The sequence below is a fragment of the Canis lupus genome, chromosome 4, assembly GCF_003254725.2.
Source record: "Canis lupus dingo isolate Sandy chromosome 4, ASM325472v2, whole genome shotgun sequence".
In the NCBI taxonomy this organism is placed as follows: Eukaryota; Metazoa; Chordata; class Mammalia; order Carnivora; family Canidae; genus Canis; species Canis lupus.
Genome location: NC_064246.1, coordinates 75,797,546 through 75,821,768, shown reverse-complemented (window position 1 = coordinate 75,821,768; position 24,223 = coordinate 75,797,546). Strand labels below are relative to the sequence as shown.

The window sequence follows — 24,223 nt, the reverse complement described above, 5'->3', positions numbered from 1 at the left end:
AAGTTGGGCCTGGGGTGTATGAGAAAACAGAGGGCAACCTGCCTGGAGGGGTGGTGGGAGGCTCGTCTTTCAGCAGTCATTCGTTTCCCTTCTCGGACGGCTCGGAGCCTGTATATCTGCGGGCTGGTGGGGGACCCAGGGATCAAGCCATGGATCGTCCTGTCAGAAGACGAAGTCACTCTTACCTGGACACGGGGCCATGGTGGATGAGGGAAGGGCAGCGGGAGGCTGGTGAAGAACACTGGGTCGGCTCCCCTGACGAGTTGGGTGACCACTGGGGCAAGTTACGGAGTCCTGGTGAGCTGCAGTTGTCTGGACCATTGAGGACGGAGCGCTCTCTCCCCAGAGCTGAGGCGACCATCAAACACAGGCTGACCGTGCTTCTCTCCAGCTCATGAGGTTCTGAGCGATCCTTATTTTTTCAGACTTTCTACGATGATTATGTGTAATCAAAGCTACTCATACCCTTGTTGTGAGAATCACATGAAATAATGGGTGTGCATTATTAGAAACCGATCACGCACTGGGGCACCTGGCTGGCTCAGTCGGCGGAGCATGTGCCTCTCCATCTCAGGGTTGTAAGTTCGAGCCCCATTGTGGGTGTAGAGATCACTTAAAAATAGAATCTTAAAAAGAAAAAGAAACTTAGAATGCACCACTTTAGATACAAGTCCATATTATTTATGTTCTGACTTGGTTACGCATACACTAGAACGACCCAGAATTGTCAAATTGCTCGTTTTTAATCACTATACATACCTCCACTTAGGCAAGGAGAGAGTAAGAGAAACTAATGTTGTTTACAATCTCAACATAAGTAGTTTCTCTCTGAGGCGGTTGTAAGTCCACATTTGTAAAGATGCACGTTCAAGTGGTTTATGCAAACATACGTGTAAACAGACGTAGAAAATATGAAGTCATAAAAACTATATTAGGCAGAAGGGATTTTTGTTAACTGTATAGAAAAAGTAGAAACACACATCTTTCTTCATCCTCCTAAAAAGTGTTATTACTTCCAACTAGCGTGTGTGTGTTTTTTTTTTTTTTTTTTAAGATTTTATTTATTTGAGAGAGAAAGAGAGCGAGCACGGGTGAGGGGAGGGGCAGAGAGAGAGAGAGAAGCTGACTCCCCACTGAGCAGGGAGCCTGACTTGGCTTCCCATCCCAGGACCCCGGGATCATGACCTGAGCCAAAGGCAGAGGTTAACCAACTGAGCTAGTCAGGTGCCCCTAGCATATGTGCTTTATTTATTTTTATTTTTTATTTTTTTATTCTAATTTTTTTTTTTTTTGCATATGTGCTTTAAAACACAACATTTATTTAGGAGGTTAACCCCCTCTTTGAAAAAGTATCCTCAGCCAGTTTTGGATAACTATAGAAAACTATTTAACAGGGGTTCGATTCATAATAACATATAGAGAGCTTTTGTCATTGTGAATGAGTATTTCCAAGAAGAATTTGTTTTTCAAGAAGAATTTTGAGAAGCACTTAAAACTTTTGCAGAAAAGTTTTAACTCTTCTCATAAAAAATTTAGCTGAAAAATATTTCATTTATTCATGAGAAAGAAAATAAACTGCATTGCCATTAAGTATTTACCTTCAAATATTGGAATCTTGAAAAAATGTTTGATAAGTAAGTTGTCTTCCACAGTTTTTATTTAATACTTTTTAAATTGAGATGAACATCACATAACATAAAATTCAACATTTTAAAATTCAGTTCAGCTCTCTTCTCTGCTGCCATCTTTGGACCATTTTATGACTCCGTAACTCAGAGGGTGAATTTCAAATCAATCTGATTTAACTTCTTAGTGAGATGTTTTTTTGTTTTGTTTTGTTTTTTTACAGTAGGTTTTAGAAGAAGGGAGGATAAAGTAATTGACACTTGGCTGAAGTGAAATTTTGAAATATTGAATGTCAATTTCATTTATCCAGAGGAGTCCTAGCCCTAAGTACCAAACCGAGGAGCTGATCCTACGGTCTTGGATATCACCATGCAGTGTAAACATAATAATATCTTACATCTATACAACCTTTCGTGGGCTGCATGTGGTTTTTATTTTTTTTAATTTTTTATTTATTTATGATAGTCACAGAGAGAGAGAGAGAGAGAGGCAGAGACACAGGCAGAGGGAGAAGCAGGCTCCATGCACCGGGAGCCCGATGTGGGATTTGATCCTGGGTCTTCAGGATCGTGCCCTGGGCCAAAGGCAGGCGCTAAACTGCTGCACCACCCAGGGATCCCTGCATGTGGCTTTTAGAATGGCTCATGTAATCATCTTATTGAAAACTATGAGGGGCACCTGGGTGGCTCAGCCAGTTAAGTGTCTGATTCTTGATTTTTGGCTCAGGTCAGGATCCCGGAGTGCTGGGACGGAGCCTGCATTGGGCCCCCTGCTCAGCGGGGAGTCTGCTTCTCCCTCTACCCCTCCCCCTGCTCGTGCTCGCTCTCTCTCTCTCTCTCTCTCACACACACACACACACACTCTCACTCTCTCAAATAAATAAAATCTTTAAATTAAAAAAAGAAAAGTTGGGACCCCTGGATGGCTCAGCAGTTGAGCCTCTGCCTTTGGCTCAGGGCGTGATCCTGGAGTCCCGGGATCGAGTCCCACATCGGGCTCCTTACAGGGATCCTGCTTCTCCCTCTGACTGTGTCTCTGCCTCTGTCTCGCTCTGTGTCTCTCATGAATAAATAAATAAAATCTTTAAAAAAAAATGAAACTCTACGAGTTAGGGTAAATCTTATCCCCATTTTGTCCCCAATTTTCTACAGTGGTAAAATGCTCGTAACGAAAGTATACGGTTCAGTGGTATATGCTCGTAATGTGCGACCATCACCACCATCGCCAGAACTCTTCATCTTGTGAAATGGAAACTCCGTACCCCTTATACAATAACCCCCCATTCCCCTCCCAGCAGCCCCTAGAAGCCACCCCTCTACTGTCATATCTCTGGTGACGACTCTCAGTACCTCATATAAATGAAATCAGATAGTATTTGTCTTCTCGTGCCTGGCTTATTTCACTTCACATAATGTCCTCAAGGTTCATCCCTACCGTAGCATGTGTCAGAATTTCCTTCCTCTTTAAGGCTGAGTAATATTCCACGGTGTGTCTGTTGCGTATTTTGCTTAGCCATTCATGTATCAATGGTGACTTGAACTGCTTCCATATTTTAGCTATTGCGAATAGCGCTGCTATAAACGTGGGAGTACGCATATCTCTTAGAGAACCTGCTTTCACTTCCTCTGGGTATATACCCAGAAGTGTGATATCTGGATCATATGCTATTTCTATTTTTATTTTTTTGAGGATACTCTATAGTGTTTTCCAGAGTGGCTGTACCATTTCCCATTCCCGCCAGCAAGTTTCCAGTTTCTCTGTATCTTCGCCAACACCTGTTATTTCTGTTTTGGATCATAGCCACCTTTGTGGGGGTGACAGGACGTCTCCGTGTGATTCTGATTCGCATTTCCCCGATCACCCTCATTTCAAAGTTGAAAAAACTGAAGCTTAGGAAGAGTGACAAGACCGTGCAATTTCTAGAGGATCTGACACCCAGGGTCCAGATCTTGTGGCTCCTAGGCGAGGGCTTCCCTGAAGTTCCCCAAAGCAGCTCTTCCGCGTGTGTGCTGTCTTAGAGGACAGAAAACCTGAAAGCTGCCGACAGTCACTTGTGCTTGTCGTTGTGCCAGGAATCCCTGGGGAAGCTGACCGTCCAGGAGGGGCATGTCCCTGCCACCTGGGGGCCAGCCAGTGCCCCGCCGCACCCAGATGCCGGCCACTGCACAGAGAACCTGCTCGGAGCTACACCAGAGCCAGGGCAACAACCTGGGACAGGTAAGATGGTTTTATTGCTTGTTAAGCGTCAAGATGGGAGGGCCGAAGTTTACCCTAAGAAAAATGTTACATGTGGAGAACTTTGAGGGGGGAAAAACCTTACACAGATGAATGATTTTTACAAGCTGCCTGCATTTCACAACTTGACTAGATCATGGTGCCTAAGCTGAGTTTTCATTCCACATCAGGCTGTGCCCATTTCAGCCGGCCGATGCCCTTTACCTACTTCGTGATGGGTACTTGAATGAATGAGACATGAGATGACACAGAGGAGGTCCCGCCCTTCAGAATTTCACCACTTGGCTCGCGTGAAATCAAATGCACCGAGAAATATTTTTTACCTCCTGCATCCGCAGAATATGTTTGAGCAGCGTGCTGAGGTCAACGAGATGCTCCTGGCCTGCATGGCTGGCGCTGGCCCTGGCAGGCCGTCCTGAGCACTAGTGTGTCTGTCTCGGCACCTCTGCGACCCCGTCTAGCTAAGAAACTGCACCGATGTCCCCTGTGTCCTTCTGCACCGCCACATCGTTTGCAGGGCTGCTGGGCCCTCCTCCCCCTCATGGGCTGTAATTGAATCAACATCCTTTCCATTCTGGGACATTTGGCAGGGGACGGGGTTTACAAGTGAAGGATCTTTTTTTTTGGGGGGGGGGAGGGTCTTAAGAATGATTTTGTGGTGTTTTAAAAGTGAAGGAAACAATTGTTCTTGTACAAAAACACTCTCAATTAACAGTATATAGAGGCAGACATGCTACTTGTCCATCTCCGTGAATTACAGCATCAAATCCTGCTAAATTCCTTCCTGAAGGATCATTTTGAAAGGTGACATCAGGGAGTGCCTCTATGTCATTTAATCCCCCTCAAAAATGCTTTTAAGTTACACACTTTTCAATGAAGTCAAATTGCTAATAAAATGTTATTTGTTCAGCAAGTGACTCTGAAGCTGAAGAGCAACCTTTTAAGTCCCCTCCTTTTAAGTCTCACTGAGACTTTTCCCCGTGGTTGGCACCAGCAGAAGCAGGAAGGTCATTCTGAAGGGAGCTCAGAAGGTTGAGCAGAGAAGGACAGGAGCCCGTGGATTCACATCTTGGCATGTCCCTTGCCTCCCACGGGGACCCGGGATTACGTACGCTTTCCACGGGTGTCCCGATGGGCCAACCTTGTTGCTGCCAGGTGCTCTCTACACAGAGGTCATGCAGTCAGGGTCTAGATAATGGGCTGGGCTGTGGGGCCGACTTCCCAGGTGACCCCTGGCTATAAACTCTGTGCCCCTGGATCTGTTGCTAACCCACTCTGTGCCTCAGTTCTCCACTGTTCCAGAGCAGATGGTGACAGGACCTACCTCACAGTGTTGGGAGGCAAATTAAGTGCATGAGAAACTCTTAGCACAGTGCTACGTCCTAACAGTCTTTGTTGACATAGGAACTTCAGGAGAGGAAAGGCATATGCAATTAAGAGGATTCGTGTGGGAGATGTGGAGGGCATAAACACTTGGGGAGACAGTCTCCTCAAAGCAGGTGCTTCCATTGTCACTGTTTCACTGTAACCCAGAATCCTAAGAAAATAGCAAATCTAATGTTCTTTTTTATGCCAGTTTCCCTTGATTATAAGATGCCACGTGCCAGAGGCGGACAGATTAGCCCAAGAGTGTGCAGAGCCCTGTAAGGAGGCACCTCCAGGACAGGGGCTCTCCAGAACCCACCTCATACATGACTTCATTCCCTGCCGTCCCTGCACCGACACCTTTCCCTGCACCCCTCAGACCACATGCTCTTTCCTCCCTGCTTTCATTCCGTTTTCTTCTTCATCATCACTGTGTGGTCACCTCTCCTGCCAGCAGCCCCCTCTGGTCCCCACCCCTCTGTCCAAGCTCCCCAGATAACGGGGCCTTCCATTCCTCCCAGTCCTCCCAGTCCTCCCAGTCCTCTGAACACACTGGAGACACAGCTAAGGCACAGTGCGGACTTGCATCCTTCTGCAGCTCCCATGTGTCTTCCCAAGTTAGCCTCGTCTCTCCTCTCCTGCTCTGAGTCCTGAGTCCCCAGAGGTCAGCACCCGATGGTTTTGTGCTTCACTGTAGGGCTCACAACGCGCACCTGAGGCCAAACCTACGATGAGACTAAATCAGGCACCCGAGCCCTCTGCAGAATGAACACAAGAGCTCAGGGACCGCAAAGAACAACAGCGTGACTCCTGAGGCTTTTGCCATCAGGGCAGATGGTGTAAAGAGCCCCGGCTGAAGGATTTCTGGTGTCCCCATCCTTAAAAATAACCGAGAGAGAGAGAGAGAGAGAGAGAAGGGCAGAAACCAGGCTTTACCCTGCCCGCCAGTCTCTCTCAGAGCTCCCAGAGCAGGGTGGCATTGTTAGAGGGGAGTGCTCTGTAATTTCAGAGCCAAAAACAGAACAACAAGGAGGCAACATTAGGCTGTGGAAGGTCTTTCTGAAAAAAAAACAAAAAACAAAAATTTGATATTGTTTAGTTTTCCTTTTTTTTTTTTTTTTTTTTTCTAATTGGGAGTTTCTCTGTTTTCTCACGTTTCCCCCCCTCTGTCACCCCACCTTTCCCCCTCCCTCTCCCCATCACCCCACCTTTCATTTGCATTCTCACCCCAGGACTGGACGGCCCCCCGGGGCAGAAGGGGGCAGCTCACCCTGACCCCGGCGAGCCCTCGGCGGACACAGGGCACGCCAGGCGGCCTGAGGACCCCGGAAAGCCAGTGTCCCTGGGGGGTTCTGAGTCCGAGGACAGGGGTCAAGCCAGACTCGCCCAGGAGCACGGTTCGTCCCCCGGGAAGACGGCGGCCCCAGAAGCCAGCTCGCCCCAGAGGGCTGCTGCCCACGGGGGAGGACCCGAGGCAGAGGGAGCGTCTCCAGCCAGCACCGTCCTGGCTCGAGGCCTCCTCGCGTCCCAGGAGGACACACAGAGGGTCCCCGGGGACCACAGCAAGGCTCCGCAGACGACGGGAGTCCTCGTCCCTGAAGTCCCCCGGGGCTCGGCTCGGCTGCAGGACGCGGACTCCGTGTCCCAGAGGGCCCCGCGGGCCTGCCCCGCTCCGCCGTCACCTGCCGACAAGGCCGGGGGGGCGTGTGGCGGCGTCTCGGGGCACTGCTGCCCCGGGGCGGGGGGGGGCAGCCCCGTGACGGACATCGACAAACTCCTCAAGGAGCTGGGTGCCGCAGAGCCTCAGACAGGGGACCGGGTGGGTCAAGAGGGACGTTCTCAGGGCCAACCTCCAGCGGGCGCTGGAAGCGGAAGTTCCCGCCCCGCGGAGCCAGGCATGGGCAACCTGACGCCCGCCCCGAGGAGGGCCTGGGCAGCTGCTGGCCAGCCCCCCCCGCCACCGTGGGCCTCCCAGCCTTCAGTTTTAGATTCCATTAATCCTGACAAACATTTTACTGTGAGCAAAAACTTTTTGAGCAACTACTCTAGAAACTTCAGCAATTTTCACGAGGACAGCCTGTCCCTGTCGGGCCTGGGTGACAGCACAGAGCCGTCTCTCTCATCCATGTACGGCGATGCGGAGGACTCATCCTCTGACCCCGAATCCCTCACTGACGCCCCACGAGCTGCCACCAGGGACAACTGGTCACCTCCTCGTTCTCGCAGGGCTTCTCACAAGGAGGATACTACAGAGTCTGAGGAGGAGCAAATTGAGATTTGCTCTACAAATGGTTCCCCCAATCCGCCCTCAGCTACTGCCCATGCCCCTGCCCCTGCCCAGGCTGCACCCTGCCCTGTGCTGGCCAAGGTTCTGCCGTTAAAGCACAGTGCTCTGAGTCAAGTGGTAGGAAATCCGTGTGAGAGGGCGTCCTTTGTGCCAGGAACCTCACGCCTTTCAATCCCAAACGCTTCCCAGCCATTCTCTGTCTTGGATGTCAGCTCTCAGGAGCACGAACGCCATGCAGACAGGATAGCCCAGAACCCCGGGCCCTCGTGTGAAGAAATCGTGGAAGCCACCGGCGCTAGCTCAGCTGTGGAGAGCAGCCAGCCTCCTAAAACCGCCAGGCGTGTTCACAACCTTACCGTCACTCTCAGCAATCTGAACGTGGTAAATGGTCTAGAACACGAATTGCTGGGTAACGAAATCCCGCATAAAACACAAGAGACAACTGTCAGTGCAACTGAAAGCCGGTCCCCCTTCAGTGGGGATGTCCCCAGGAATGGGGAGTCTCTTTTGGCCAATCTGCACATCTCCGAAAGTGAAGACCTGGATGATTTGCTACAGAAACCAAAAATGACCTCCAGGAGGCCCATCATGGCCTGGTTTAAAGAAATAAATAAAAACAACCATGGTACGCATTCCCAGGGCAAAACTGAAAAGGAGCAACCCGTGGTGCCCGCCAGAAGCCCCGACTCCAAAGGTCAGGTGTCGGGCTCCAACCACAGAAAGGGGGTTGCTGGGCCTCAGAGCCCTCTTCAGCCAAAAGTGAGCCTGGAAAATAAAGACCCACCTAAAAAAGGTGCAGTGGAAACACTTGTGAGTAACGGCCAGAAACCCAAATCCGGTCCTAAGCTGAAGAGACTGAGCATCAAAAGCAAAAGCAAAGCCAGTTCGGAGGCCCCTGCGGCCCATATGGCCAAGGCTGGGGGGGCGGACCCCAGGAAACCCCTCATTTCACCCCAGGCCTCCCACAGAATGCTCTCCAAGGCAGTGGCCCACCGGGTCCACGCGCCTGAGCACCTGGAGCCCGGCCAGGACGGCCCGGCCTCCCCGCGGCCTCCTCCGAGCGGGCCGGAGAGCGGGCCGCCCGCCACCCCGGGCTCGCCCAAGGCCCCCGCGGCCGAAACGGGCACCTGGGCCTTCGCGGCCCCCCAGGCCGCCGCCAAGGCCCTCCCTGAGCAAGGCGCGTGCGGCAGATGGCATGTGGCCGCCCGCCCGGAGCCCGACCCAGCGTGCCCCGCCTGCGGCCCCGAGAGCAGGCCGCCCCCTGCAGCCCCGGGGGGCCGCGTGGCCTGCGGCCCGATGGATCCAGCGCCAGCCGCCGCCCAGCCCGGGCCGCCGAGCGACAGAGGCAGCAGAGTCCTCGCCGCCGGTCCCCGCGAGCCCCTCGAAAGAACCCACCAGCTGAAAATAGTTGACATTTCCTCTGAGAGGATGCCCAAGGCGGCCTGTGGCGACAAGGCCGCGGGGAGGGACCGGCTGGGAGGGCTCTTGGCCCAGGGCGAAGCCAGACCCTGTCAGCCGTCAGGGGAGCCGGCGCCCAGGCGTCCCTCGTCGCTCCCGCCCCGCGCCTCCCAGCTGGAGCAGGACACCCCGCGGCCCTGCGGCGCCCCGAAGCCCTGCGACTCCCCCCGGGCCAGGTGGGGCCAGGCGCCCGGCTCCCCGGGGCCGCCCAGGGGGGGCGCGGCCGCGGGCCCGGCCAGGCCGGCCACCAGGACCTACTCCATGCCAGCCCAGTTTGCCAGCCACTTCGGACGGGAGGCGCAGGCCAGCGGCGGGGGCCCCCCGGAGGCCCGGGCGTCCCGAGGCGGGGTGCTCGGCCTGGCCGACGGGCAGGGCGTCTACAGCGTGAAGCCCCTTCTGGAGACCTCGAGGACCCTCCCGGCCACGGACGGCGCGGCCGCCCTCTCGGTGCAGGAAAGCAGCTGCCAGGTCACAGACAAAATCAAAGTGACCAGGAGACATTACCACTCGGAGCAGAACTACGAATCTACCTCATTTTTCTCTGTGAAGCAGAGGATCAAGTCTTTCGAGAACCTGGCCAACTCCGACCGGCTGGTGGCCAAGTCCGGCGCGGCCCCGTTTCTGTCGGCAGGCGGCAAGCCCCCCGTCGGGAGGCGGTCGTCGGGCAGCAGCGCTTCGGGGAGCCTCGGCCACCCTGGCGACCCGACGGCGAGGTCGCTGCGACGCAGCCTGAGCTCCTGCAGCGAAAGCCCCAGCGAGGCGGGCGCCCTGGGGCCGCAGCTGACCAAGTCCCCGTCCAGCACGGCGCTCACGGTGCCCCGGCCGCACGCAGCGGCCGCCGGGGACCAGGGCCCCGACCCGGACCCGGACCCGGACCCGAAGGGATGGCTCGGGCCCCCCGGCCCCCCCGGCCCCCCCGGCCCGGCTGCCCCCGCAGCCTCACCCGCCAAGAGGGGCAAGTCGGCGGGCCGCCGCGCGCAGCCCTCGGCCCTGTCCCGCTCCAAGCTGCAGGAGCTGAGAGCCCTGAGCATGCCCGACCTGGACAAGCTGCGCAGCGAGGACTTCCGCGCGGGGCCCGCCGCCGTGCTCTTCAGGACCGAGCTGGAGATCGTCCCCAGGAGGCCGCCGGCCTCTGCCGCCGGAGGCCTCAACGGGCCCACTGCCCTCTCATGCCCCGTGCGGCCGGCGGCCGGGGCCTGTCCCGCGGGGAGCGGCCCTAAGGCCGCGGAGCCCGGGGCCCCCAGCTCGGCCCACCTCGTGGGTGAAGCCACCCGGGATCTGCCTTCTGGAAAAGGCTGGTCAGTTAAGTAAGTATCTGCCTGTCCCCTTTTATTCGAACAAACTTTTTTTTTTTTTTTTTTTTTAAGAATTACAAACCAGCTTTAGATTTATAGAAAAGTTGCAGAGAGAGTGTGGAGAGCTCCCCTGTACCCCTCGCCCAGCCCCTCCCGATGCTGACACCTTCCCTAATCCTGGGTCAAAAGAATCCTGGGAATCCTGGATTGCCAAAAATCCAATCCTGGCAAAAGAAACTAATAATGCAGGAAGAACCCAGAGAGCTAAACTGCAGGCTTCATCAGATTTCACCGACCAAACTTCACTACCGTCCCTTTCCTCTTCCAGGATCGCGCATGACATTGAGCCCCCTTGGTTTTTAATATCAGTACTAGAAAATAGTAGGGTCTGCAGGAGGGTGTTTCTGCCAGAATGTTGCTCTACAGAGAAGCCTTGATGGGACGGGGCGCTTAAGAGCAGCCACCATCAGACATGAGAGCGGACAGGGCAGGCCACACCTCAGTTTGGGACAGTCGGGGCCTTCGAAGGTGACCAGAATTACCATAAGAAAATTTCTAATGTATCTTAAAGGGTATTTTTTCATGTCACATTTTCTGTTGAGGGCAGCCCGGGTGGCTCAGCGGTTTAGCGCCGCCTTCAGCCCAGGGTGTGGTCCTGGGGTCGCAGGATCGAGTCCCCGTGTCAGGCTCCCTGCATGAGGCCTGCTTCTCCCTCTGCCTGTGTCTCTGCCTCTCTCTGTGTGTCTGTCATGAATTAATAAATAAAATCTTTTAAAAATTAAAAAAATAAAATAATTTAAGAAAAGAAATTTTCTGTTGAGCTCCGGGATTGGTTCCTTCACATCCGAGGGATCCCAGAAGCCAGTCACTCCCAGTGCTGCTGGCAGTGAATGAAGTTCCTGTTCAGCACTCAGGATTCTTCCCGTAGTTTATTGTTTGTTTGTTTTTTGTTTTTTTGTTTTTAAGATTTATTTATTTATTCATGACAGGCACAGAGAGAGAGGGGGGCAGAGACACAGGCAGAGGGAGAAGCCCGCTCCATGCAGGGAGCCCGATGTGGGACTCGATCCCCCGTCTCCAGGATCGAGGCCTGGGCCAAAGGTGGCGCCAAACCGCTGGGCCACCAGGGCTGGCCTCTTCCCCTAGTTTGAGTGGAGAGTTACGCTGACCAAAATACAGCCTGACAATCAGAAAATGCCTGCAGTTTGGTGGAAAGGAGAGATCATTTTAAACACGTCCTTATGAAATGGAAAAATGGCCTTTTTCTTTAATGTTCTTCAACCATATTTCTGTCTTTAGTCTGGATCAACTTCTCGTCTCCGCGGGGGACCAGCAAAGACTGCAGTCTGTCTTATCATCGGTGGGGTCAAAGTCCACCGTCCTAACTCTCATTCAGGAAGCGAGAGCACAATCAGAGGTGAGTGAACCGGGACAAGCCAGGGTCAGGCAGCGGCGGGGGCGTGTGGCCAGGTGGGGGCCCCCGGCGCCCCAAGAGCCCAGGATTGCTCTGCCCTGTCCGTCCGTGCAGGCAGGTCTGCCGCAGGGTCTGACTTCCCGCTCACTTGTGGCTTGCTCCTCAAGCTGCACCCCGTCCTGAAGTTCAAGGGCCAGATCTGTGCAGCTGCTGTTTTCTTTCCCCACTGGTGACTGGTTACCATCCTCCTGACCCCCCACACCCGGGTTGTCTGCCCGGGGCCCTCAGAACCCAGCTAGGCAGCTTGGAAATGTGAGGGAATGGCCACAAGCAGGTCTCCCTGCGCCTAGGTGGACGTTAACTACTTGTCAAGGGAGCCACCTGCTGGGGAAACGGGTTAGCGTCTGCGTGGCCCTACCTGGGCCCCCGTGTAAGAGCCTCTGAAGCCTGGGGTTCAAGACAATGTGGCTAAAGGGTCCTTCAATAAATTGGAGGTGACGGTAAACAACAACAAAAGAAGCCGTGGGTTCATATCTAGAATACGTCTCTGAAGAATAACGTTAATTTCCCAGGACGGCCCACAGAGATTTGAACCCCTAATAAATGAATATTTCTATTTAGAGGCAAAAAGCAAATATGAACAATTTTTCTCGACGGGTAATACGCCTGGGTCACTGACAGATCCGAGAACACTGTTCCGGAAATTCTAACATTACCCAGAGGGGCTGTGACGTTGGCATCTCCTGGGGAGTGAACCAGGATGGACAGGGGACCAGTCGCCCTTAGCCCGGGCCCGCTCTGGTCCTCAGCCTACTGGTTTGGGTCTGCACAGTTCACCTTCAGACGTCCAGCATTTTTCACTTTCAGTAAAAGGGACTATGCTGTCATTTCCCTTCTTCCTTCGACTTGTGACAGTAAGTACGTGGCTCCTGCACGCAAGTCCTGTCCTGGCGTTTCCAGTCACGGTGGCACGGTGGGATCACGCTCTGCCAGGTCCCTTTACCTCCAGACATTCTGCAGCTTGAGATAAAGCGTAGAAGGAGAAAAGGAGAAAGTCTCAACCAACCTCACAGATGAGATTCACACATTTTCATGAACCACAAACAAAATGGGAGACTCTGTGTGTAGACAGGAAGGGGACAGAGCTCCTCCCCAGAGTGGGGGCACAACCTGGGGCCTCCCACCTCCCTCGCTCCAGTCCCACACTCACCACCAGACAAGAACTGTGGTTTCACGCGGAAGGGCCTTCCTACCTGGATCAGAAGGCGGCTTTCCCCCTTCCTTTCCTGCAGCCTTCAGTTGCTCTTTGATTGAGTATGGTTTTGTGGGTGCCAAAAGCAGGACTGCACACGATTCCCCCGTGGCTTACTGTAGGGGAGACCGTAAGTGATCGGAGGCCAAAAACAAGCCCTGGTCCTCTGGCCCCAACACATGCAAACCTTGGGGAGCTCTTGGTGGTGGGTGTCGCTTCCCTGATGCTGTGCTAAGCTGCTTAGAGGCCAGATTTGGCCTCACAGCTCCTAGGACACTTGTATCCTCAAATGCAACCAGGAAAAAAATTTTGAGTATTTAAAATTGGGGTATTATGTCCTAGAATGCAAGAGAATCCCATTTTCAAATGTTCCCTATTTTGGGATCAAACATTACCTCCCAGAAGCTACACAGAAGTCAGGTACCAGAACCCACGCTCCCATTTTCATGGAGAGAGCCTTGTCGTCCTCATCCTCTCCACTGAGTGGTGTCTGAGCGGGTGAACGGCAAGACTCGCTCATAAAGTCAAAATCCCCCCAGAGGTCTGCCCAATATTCTAGTGTCAACGTATGGAGATTTGGTTTGAATGAACTTCTTTAGGGAGGTGTAAATGCACAGGGGTTACCCTTTAGGACCCACAAATAGGACTAAAGTGACTTTTAAATATTGGCTTCCTTCCCCAGCGTAATATGGAGCTGGTTCTCTCTTTCAATGTTTTCACTCTCTCGCCAAAGCAACCTTTAAGCATTATTGTTCAATTCTTTTTCTGTTGCTGGGTTGAGAACACCTTGAATTGATAGATTATAAATCACTTCATGGGGGCCCTAGCAATGCAGATCTTTAAAATGTTGCTAAATCATATATACAGCATGTGGGCAAAGGAAGTCAAAATTCAGATTAATTAGCCCAGCTTCAATTATTTTAAAATGTTTTATTTCAAGGTATCTTTTGTTTGATGCTTGAAACATAGGGCAGTCTTCTGTTACTTAACCCTAGGACACGACTAGGAATGTTCTAGTCTCAATACAGGTTGACAGTTTTAAAGTTCTTTATGTTTTTTTTTTTAAAACACACTTTGTATTTTATCACCACCACTTCATTCCCTGCACCTGGAATCCAATGAACTGAACATGGCAGAAGGGGGACATAACCAACGGCCTCAGTGGGCTCTCATCCTGTGGCAAACATCTCTCTGCTGCTGTTGATACTGGCTTGGCTAACCTGTAGACTTCAACAGTAGAATAAAGAAGCCCCTTCATGATCACATTATGTGCTCTGATCAGATTTGGGAAGACACAATCTGGTGCCTCGTATAGCTCCTACGTTTGTCCCCTGCCCCTGCCTCATCCTGGTCCGTGTCCACCCTGCCAGCAGTTCCATAGCTACAGGATAGACCCTCAAAACTGGGGCACACTCTATGTCAGCACCACCGAGGAGGGGTGCACGATGGTTGGGAAGAGACTCCTCCGATTCCAATATGGTGGGAAAACTCTAGAATAACCACTGGGGTTCATGGCGACCAGCTCTGCAGCACTGCAAGAGGACTCACATCAGAGCTTCCTAGCTCTTGGCACAAGGAACGTGCAGCTGACTCTTGAACAACACAGCTCCACTGATGCACGAGGTTCTACGGCACTATAAACGCGCTCTCTTCCTTAGGATTCTCTTAATCACATTCTTTTTCTCTAGCTTTAGGAATAGAGTCTACAACACAACATAGAAAAGATGTGTTAGCCAACTCTTCGTGTCATAAGTAAGGCTTCCAGTCAACGGCAGGTTATTAGTAGTTAAGTTTTAGGGACAAAATTATATGCAGATCTGACGGCGCAGAGGTCGGTGAGCCAACCCCCGTGCTATTCAGCGGCCAACTGTACTTTTTTCTGTTTCTTTTCACTAGAACAAAGAAGATGTTTGCTTCATCGTCTTGAATAAAAAAGAAGGCTCAGGTCTGGGATTCACTGTGGCAGGAGGGACAGACGTGGAGCCAAAATCAATTGTGGTAAGTGACAAAGTCAAGATGCTCTCACGAAAGCCACTCCCAAAGCAGCCTCACGTGTGATCAGGACAAAATTCAGGTCAACGAGTTCAAAGAATGCTGGTGTTTGTTTCCCCCAAAAGGACAAAAATGGAAAAGTGGGGAAAGTCATACATAATCTAGTCATTGGCAGAGATGCACATTTTTACCACAGAGCTGACTGACGCACAGACCAAGCGACCTAGTCGATGCCAATACACAGAAGCACACTTTTCTGTGGTAGCCTCATATTCACCTGAACACTTTATTGAAGCACTAGAGAAACACTAGGATCAACCAAACCTACGTGCACTTCTGAAATTACTTCCCCCTCAAGAACAACCTAAAATTTTAGATCACGCAAAGGCCTTTGAGATCATTAGGGAGGCCACCGTCATGAGACAAGACCAGGTCCTGTTTGGTTTTGTATTCTTATTGCCCCACGGAGCACCAGGCACATATTAGACGCCAGCAAGAAGTTGAGGAAGAAACGTAGTCAGATGCTGACACTGACGTTTCTAATTCCATCTCTCAGGCTTTCGATAAACCACATTCGTATGATTTGAAAAACTGCCATTAGAAAGTTCCTCGACTAGAGATTTGCGGCTGCCCCTTTGCTTTTCCTGGAGGTTATAAGTGACTCTGGTGTTTGTCTTCGCCTCACCTCAGGTGCACAGGGTGTGTTCTCAGGGGGCTGCTTCTCAGGAAGGGACTGTGAACCGAGGGGATTTCCTTCTGTCCGTCAATGGTGCCTCGCTGGCTGGCTTAGCCCACGGGGATGTCCTAAAGATCCTGCACCAAGCACAGCTGCACAGAGACGTTCTCGTAGTCATCAAGAGAGGGAACGATCAGCCCGGATCCTCCAGTAGGCAGGACGCCAACGGGAAGGGCTCGTTCTCCAGAAAGACCAGCCCCTTGGAGCCTGGTATAGGTAAGATAGCCGTTTACTCCCCAGCAGGGTATGAGCAGCTGAAAGAGTAGCTTCTGGTTGAACACAAAGGAATATAACTACTGTCATCTGGGTCAGAGGAATAAAATGCAGGGGCACCTGGGTGGTTTGGTTAAGCGTCTCTTGATTTCAACTCAGGTTGTGATCTCAGGGTTGTGAGATCGAGCCCCATGTTAGGCTCCACACTGGGCTTGGAGCCTGCTTGAGATTCTCTCTCTCCCCCTATTCCCCCTGCCCCCGCCCCAAACCATCCCTCTCCCTCAAAAAAAAAAAAAAAAAAAGAAGAAGAAGAAGAAGAAAGAAGAAAGAAGGAAGAAGAAGAGGAAGAGGAGGAAGAAAGAAGAAAGAAGAAATAATAAGAAATCAAATGTGGTGAAGTCTAATGTTTGTGGATGCTTCTTGAAAAAGCAGTGTTCCAAGTAAGTTAGAAACCACCACCCCCAGCAGTTAAAGCCATACCGTTGAAGATTTTAAACAACTGCTTGACAGCTTCTCTACATGTGCTAAGAAGGAAGCCCTTTCACGTTTACATCTTCTTAGGACTTTAGTGGTCAGTCAGTAAAACACGGAACTCTTGTGATGAGGGGAATCATGTAGAGTGTGTAGAAAGAAGTTCCAGAACTGAAATTTGTCCTTGGAAACCATCAGAGTTTCTAGTCTTTCCTGTTTTAGAAAAACCTAAGGAAATGGGGGGAGAGGCACAAATGCTTAAAAACAGAGACTGTAGCCTTCGTCAACCAAAAGGAGTTTATAAAAAGAGGTTCAGAAGTGGATTTCCTATGTGCCCTCCGTACTGTCAGCCCAGGGCTCGCTGGGAAGGTATTGGAGGTATTTGCTCGGAACTAAGTACAAGGCTGATTGCGGCCTTCAGAGAACCACTTCCGGCCTCAGTGGTGTCCTCACCTTTGGAGTTCAGGAGCAATGTCTTTAGTCCAGACAGCAAGGAGAACCTGTGGAAGCTCGGGTCAGGGCGCTGCCTTCAGGGGAGGCCTTTGGTTTCTTCTCGACCTCTCTCCCCAGTAAAGTCAAGGGTAGCTGAACTCCTCTCTGTTCACTCGGCTGCGTGGTGGCCTGGGCTGTGTGTGATTGCTTTGCTGAAAATAGCACGCATTTCCACTGAACAAATGGGCAAGTCTTCTTGTCCAGATGCCTCCACGGGCCAAGAGTGTTCTCAGCCTTCTCCTCTGTTGTCTTGCTCTTGCTCTTCTAAAAAACTGAAGCACTTCCTGATATCGGGAAACATCTTCAGTCGTCAGACCTTAGGCTCACCTTTGCTCCACCACTCGCTGTACTTTCAGCAGGATCCTAGAAACTTAGCGTCATAGGAAACCACCTGGGACTTAATCCCGACAGCTTTCAGAGTTCTTAAGACTCAAGAACTCAGCATATGGAAGGTTATCCTGTCATTTATAATCATTAAGTGTTCCTGTGCTACTTCAGAACACATCTGGCCTAAAAAAAAAAAAAAAAAAGAACACATCTGGCCTTGAACCTGATTCTACAGAGTTACCAACTTGTAGGCACATGCAGGGCTTAAATTTCATTTTTTCACATCTCTATTCCTTACAGTTCCCCTGCCCAGCGCTCCACCCAACCCTTGCAGGTGTCCCTTAATGTGCCCGGAGAGCAGCCCCCATGGGGACTGATGCGGTGGGCTGGATCATCCCTGCGGTGGGCTGGATCACAGGAGAGGCACCTAGGAAGCTTTTTAAGATCCTACTGCCCAGCAAATTCCCCAGCTCAATTAAGTCACAAACCCTGAGGGGTGAGGGCCCCGGGCCTAGCATCACTAGGAGAATCTGGCCAGAGCTGAGGGCCACTGTAATGCGCCTGTTTTCCTGTTTAAGAGCAAGTGAAATCACCTACTGAAAAACCGTTGTTGCTCCTGTTAGCACATCTCCTCCGGCCCACGTGGAACGTGAAGTGATCTTTAAACCACACTAACGGACTGAACCTTATGTTCAAAGGCAGGGATGCTGGCTACCTTGGCCTCAACCCAAAGCGGGCAGGTTACTCTGTGGTCCTTCCCCTGCCCCCCTGCCCCCCGCCCCCGACAACCCAGGGCACCTGTCCACTCACCTCCTTAACGTCCTTCGCTGGTAAAGCGTGCAAATAAGAGAAATAAAAGGCGAGCTGACCGTCTCCACTCAGACCTCAGGGATGGCCCCTAGCCAGGCCGCTCCAAACCAGCACACAGAACAGGTGCCAGCTTGTTGCAGGGCAGGACCCGTTGCCAGGGAAACGTCCCCCCACACCCCTCAGCCTGCGTGGAGAGAGGGCAGCGAAGGCGGCCGGTGTGTGATGAAGACACACACGAGTGTGGCAGCAGGGGGAAGGACGGGAGCTCTGGAATCCGTGCTCACAGGTGTGAGGTGTGGCATTGGCTTTCCAGTGCCAGGCTGCGACACTCGGCGGCCGCCGGCGGGCAGGGGCGGCAGGAAACCCAACTTGACTCTCCGAGCGTGACTTCGCTGGGACACAGCCACAAGGTGTGGGGCTCGCCAAGGGCAGTTTGGCCTCTGCACGTCTCCAGTCCACGCGGGCACGAGAGCCTCCTCCGTGCTGACGGGCCGTGCCTGGGGCCCCTGGGTGGCTCCGTCGGTTGGCGGCCTGACTCTTGCTGTCGGCTCAGGTCCTCGCTCAGGTCCTGATCTGGGGATGCTGGGCTCGAGCCCGGTGTGGAGCCACTTGGGCCCCGCACCCAGTGGGGAGTCTGCTGCTCTCCTCCCCCCTCTGGCACTGCCCACCCCTGCTCATGGGCTTGCACACGCACACCTGCTCGCTTGCTCTCAAATGTTAAAAAAAAAAGAGCAAATGGTGCAGGTGCAGCAGGAACACACCCACAAGGTCAGCTCCAAATCTGGGGCACCCATCCCGACGCTGGCTTCAAAGGTAGATGGGACTCAGGGGTGCCAGGGGAACACATCTGGGGGACCGGAGAGGAGGTGATGAGTGACCTTGTCATTGCCATCCTTGCGGATGTCGTCGCTGCAGGGAGAAGCGTACCTTCGCACGACGCGCTGTGTGTGGAAGTGCTGAAGACGTCTGCTGGGCTGGGACTGAGTCTGGACGGAGGAAAGTCCTCAGTGGCTGGAGACGGGCCCCTGTTCATCAAGAGGGTGTACAAAGGTAACGCCAGCAAAGCCAGTGCGCTGGGCCCCGTGCACGACTGCGCCTTCGTTTGGAAAATGTTCTCGTTCTTTCTCACAGGCTGTCCTGTGTGTCAGCCTCCGTGTCTTACACGCAGGAACCCCGCTGCCTGTCAGACAGGTACTATTATCATCACTCCTGGTCCGCGTGCCGCAGGGAATTAAACAGCCCCCAGGTCACCCAGGTATAAGCCCGGCCGAGCAGGCCTTGCCCCCAGGCAGCCCGGCTCCGAGGTCTGCGTCCCGAGCCTCCGTACCCTCCCCCGGACCCGTGTAGCCACAACTGATGTGAACACACACCAGGCGAAGGGGAGGCCGTGAGCACTGCCGGTCAGGGGCATTCACGTGGCTCGGGACTGTATTCGGTTAAAGTTGCAAATACTAGACTTCAGGGAAGTGACGCTGAGAGCAGTGCAGATGGCTGAAGCATGTGGTAGGCACAGGGCTCTTCGTGGACTTGAATAATCGTTTTACGATCTTGGACAGTTCTCCAAAGTCTCTCCAGGATCCTGTGCTGAACAATTAGCTTAGAAGTTTAAGGGGCGGCCTGGGTGGCTCAGCGATTAAGCGCCCACCTTCAGTCCAGGGTGTGATCCTGGGGACCCAGGATCGAGTCCTACCTCGGGCTCCCTGCATGGAGCCTGCTTCTCCCTCTGCCTGTGTCTCTGCCTCTCTCTGTGTCGAATGAATGAATGAATGAATGAATGAATGAATGAAGTATAATTATACTGAGGCACCTGGGGGGCTCAGTCAGGTAAGAGTCCAACTCTTGGTTTCAGCTCAGGACCTTGTCCCAGGGTCATGAGATTGAGCCCAGTGCCAGGCTCCGTGCTCAGCAGGGAATCTGCTTGAAGATTCCCCTCTCTCCACTCTGCCTCTCTCTTCCAGCTCCTGCACGTACCCAGTCATTCTCTAAATAAGTAATCTTTCTTTTTTAAGTGTAATTATACTAATAATATTAGTACATATAAAAATCTGTATATCCTATATGTAAAATACTGTTACATTAGTCATGTTAACAGTATCAGTATGTAATCTGTGTAACACACACACAAACATATAGTCCTAAACTTATTACACAGAAAGCTGTGTAAGTAATCTCCAGTCACTGATTAGCGATCATGGTATACTGGATAGACGTAGAACCTATTTTCCTGCATTTACTGGCCATTTGGATTGTTGATTAAATACGCTGAAAATACCTTAGCCTCGCGTCCATTGCTTATGTGTCTTAGGAGGAAGGGGGGGGATTACAGATCTGATTATTTTTATGTAGTTAAATCTTTCAAGAGTATATGCACTGTGTGCCTTAAGAACAATTTCCCTATCCTAAAATATGGGCATATCAGTCAGAGATTTTTCTCATCTAAGTCCTTAGCTTACTTGGAATGTATTCTGAATACCAGGAAAGCCCCGACCATTATTCTGTATTTATCCTCGCAGGTGGAGCAGCTGAGCAAGCTGGAACAATAGAAGCTGGAGATGAAATTCTCGCCATTAATGGGAAGCCCCTGGTGGGGCTCATGCACTTTGATGCCTGGAATATCATGAAGTCTGTCCCAGAGGGGCCTGTGCAGTTGGTAATAAGGAAGCCAGGAATTCTTCCAGAAACAAGCACCAGTAGTGATACTCACTAGCGCTGCTTCTTACTTTTTTTTTTTTAATTTAACAAGAATCTCCTTTTTCTCAGTTCCCTTACTTTAGCAAATCAGAAGAACTTCTTGAAACACTGGGTTCCTAAAACAACATAGGAACATTGGCACAGGCAAGGATGATAAACACCTCCAAGTTTTTACCTGTACGTGGAGCTGACCTGTTGTGTGCGCGGCGGCAACGGATCTGACCTCTGGGGGCCCTCAACCTGGACCGCGCAGGCCAGGAGGGACCGTTTTGTTCCAGCGCCTGTCCCCTCCTTTTTATGTTTACTGACGGGGAAACAAACGTGGCATGCCCTCTTCATTCGAAACATTTACCTAAGACCTTCGCATCCTTCCTGCCTCCTCTCCCACCGTTCCCAATCCTGGCAGTTCGGGAGCTTAACCAGGTCTGAGGGGCAACACAAATGTCACAAATAAAGGACTACAGTTTTATATGATTTTGTAAGTAAATAAGAGAATGCTTTTAGGCACATTCAGTGGGAGGAGCTGTAGGTCTGTACGTTACCGTGAAAAGAAAATGAGACTTAAGAAAAAGTTATGACCTAACAGTTAGGCTGAGCTCAGGAATTATCCAAAAATGAAAAAGCAAAATACAGAAAGTGATATTTTTTAGTGAGTGTAATAAATGTGCAATGTATGGATGCAGAGTTCAACTCAGCGGATTATTGATCATCATGAAGTGCTGATCGTGATCTAAAAGTGTAAGTCGTAAGGCTATTTTACAGAAATGCAGTTCTGAGAAAGCATACTAAATAGCCATGAACTTTGCTGCTTGGAATGAGCAGAAAGTTCCAGCTCTGAAAGCACCTTGCATCTAGTTTGGAACTTGTCTTGAATAAGTGCTTGAATTCAAGACCAGTCAACACAAGGGTGGGCAGAAATACCATAGTCACTGGGTTTCCATTTCTATATTTTATGCACTCCAAACACTAATTTAAGCTAGATTTTTGGAAATCTTTTTAGCATCCTTGGATTTATAACCATAAGCATTACATTTACAACCCGAAGGGCGGAGCTTAAAAAAAATCATCTTTTAGGGGATTTTTGGTTGGCTGGTTTTCCCCTTTCCCAACAAGCTTATGAAATCTCCCCTCTCCAAGCACTGGCCCGCTCTTCCTGACCTGGGTGTAATGACGGCTCTGCAGTGACTAAAGTGTTTGCGGGTCTTGTTTTCCTGTTTTACAAATTCTTCCTTTTGCCAAAATGGTTTCCCTGCAGAAGACTGTTGTGACTCACACTGCCCGTGCAACTCGTCCCGGCTGCTGTCCCGCCAAAGCAGGACTTCGTAGTAGCTGCTCCCATTCCGTGCACTGTTCCCAGTCACAAAACTGGCTTTTCCCCTCCCTGCTGCACCTCCTTTCCTTCAGTGAAACCTCCATCAGCTTCATTTACCAAAATGTAAAAAAAAGAAGACAATGGGGAACACGGATGAGTCACTCTTTCAAGGTAAAGAAGCAGAACTGTGTCGTACACCGTAGATCCCAGGGGGACGCAGACCAGCAGATCACGTCCTGGGAATACGGGTGAGGACGCCGAACCTGCGTGCATGAGGACGCCAAGGTTTCATGCTGGAGACTTCTTTCAATAACCTACAGCTTGGGTCTATGGCTTAGAGAAGAGAACTGAGGTCACTGTATACACAACACCCCCCCCCCCCCGCCCAATCGTGGAGCTGCTTGAGCTGTCACCTGTGTACATTGTTTTTCCGAGTGACTAATCCCTTACAGTAAACCTCCGTAGAGTTGGCCCAGAGGGGTCTCTCAGATTAGAATGAAGTATCTGGCTGGTGTGAGCCCAGATTTATTTTTTTTTTTAAACAGGTTATACAAAAGAGAATGTAGTACAAGAATTAGCTAGAAAGACCTGATTAATTTAGCTTCTACTTTTCACTACACTTCCAGGTAGGATACCATAGGCAGTCAATGCAAGGTGCATGCTAGATTGTTTTTAAGTCCCTGGGGTCAGTTTTGTGGTTTCTGCTTTCTTGCCTTAATGGTAAGAGAATATTTGCCTCCACTCTTCCAGCTGTGCCTACTAGTAAGAAATTCACAGTCCTCCGTGAAGAGACAGGAATTTCTAGAGCAATTTGGAGCAAGGGAACGGTCTCCTTCGGAGAGTCCCTAACCATCATATCTGAAGAGTGCAAGGGTAGACCTTTTGCTCACTAACATATGTTAAAGTCATCATTTCTAGTAGATTTTGCCAGAAGAAGGTTTCCCTGGCCAACAGTTGGAATTTAAGGGAGAAAGCAAAAGGCTAAACTATCTCTGACCCTAAGATAGAAAGCTACTTATTTGTCCTCAGTGTTCAAGGCATGACTAGTATTTCTAATTAGTCTAATTCCCACACTTCCTGAAGTGAGCACTAATGGTATATCATCCTACTAAAACTTTCATTGTTTTGGTTTTCTGATTCATCAGTCATCCACAATAAGCTATGAGGGTAAATATGTGTTATAACAAGTAAATCGTAGTTGCAAGGATATTCTGTGAAGGTTGAAGTAGTTGGGTTTCATTTCTGTCCTCCAAAACACATCTCATTTAATTTTACGGTTGACTTAATTGGCACCACACCTGTTGTATGATATTATACATTATCCTTTATTTATGTAAAATAAAATGCCTTATATATTATTGAAGAGTAAGTGCAATAATATGAAATAGCCTGTACATTTTTAAAATGTTGTCGCCAAGTTATGTAAATCCACATCTCTGTAAACAACCTTTTTTAAGTAATTTTAAAAAAATAAACACTCTGCTTACTACTTGGGTTTTTTTTAATTCTTCCGGTCTACAAAGTAACCTACTATTATCTCACGATAAGAAATGTTTATTATTACCTAAATTATTACATAAATGAGTGAGCGGTCCAAAGGCTACAGAAAATACAACTCTCACAGGGCCACACCGAGGCTCTGGCACAGTCTAAAACCATTCCACCTCTTGAAATCTTAAACATCCCATGCCTTTGCAACTTCCTGACCTTCTGGATCTTACTCTCCCTTCCTCCCACTACAACATTTCAGCAAGCCCTCTAACCCCTTGACAACTGTCCATTTTCTCCCAATCAGAACCCCCATCTCTCTTCAGTCTAGACCCCATGGTAGAGCCAAGCCCTACCCAACCCACAGACTCAGCACCCTCAACCCAGCTAGTCCTGGATCCTTCCTCCCCACTAACCGACATGTTGGTTCCTACACTCCAATTCCTAGAGAAAATCCTACAACCACACAGAATAATGCCAGAAATTCATGATTTCCAACCACAACTGGACTCCCCATGCTACTCGGCTATTATTTCCTTGTCAGATTTTTCTTCTCACTTCTTTTTTTTTTTTTTTCTTCTCACTTCTTTATAATGACAATTCTTCACTTTTCTCAAAACTGCTACTCACTCACCTCCCCGCCCCCCACCCTTGGGTAAACTGGGATCCTCCTGCACAGAGTAAAATAAAAACTATCTAGTTTACTTAGGCTCTTTTAAGGTGCAGACACCCACCTAGAGTAGCACAAGGAGGGAGGCA

At 50.7% G+C, this 24,223-nt stretch overlaps 1 protein-coding gene and 1 long non-coding RNA gene across 2 annotated transcripts in view; one reads left to right on the top strand and one right to left on the bottom strand.

The window, feature by feature from the left end:
• The window catches only part of PDZD2 (PDZ domain containing 2), a 359,297-nt gene extending 335,832 nt beyond the window's left edge, over positions 1-23,465 (top strand). The window contains 7 exon segments of the mRNA XM_025436367.3: positions 3,699-3,843; positions 6,459-10,278; positions 11,566-11,683; positions 14,829-14,930; positions 15,615-15,876; positions 18,889-19,023; positions 20,487-23,465. Coding sequence (XP_025292152.3) covers positions 3,699-3,843; positions 6,459-10,278; positions 11,566-11,683; positions 14,829-14,930; positions 15,615-15,876; positions 18,889-19,023; positions 20,487-20,680 — 4,776 coding nt within the window. The 3' untranslated portion in view covers positions 20,681-23,465.
• LOC125755010 (uncharacterized) lies at positions 11,367-14,829 on the bottom strand. Its single transcript, XR_007410421.1, has 2 exons — positions 12,934-14,829; positions 11,367-12,700 (listed from the first exon to the last, which is right to left on the bottom strand). It is a non-coding gene; the product is annotated as an uncharacterized LOC125755010 (long non-coding RNA).
• Positions 23,466-24,223: the final 758 nt, after the last annotated feature.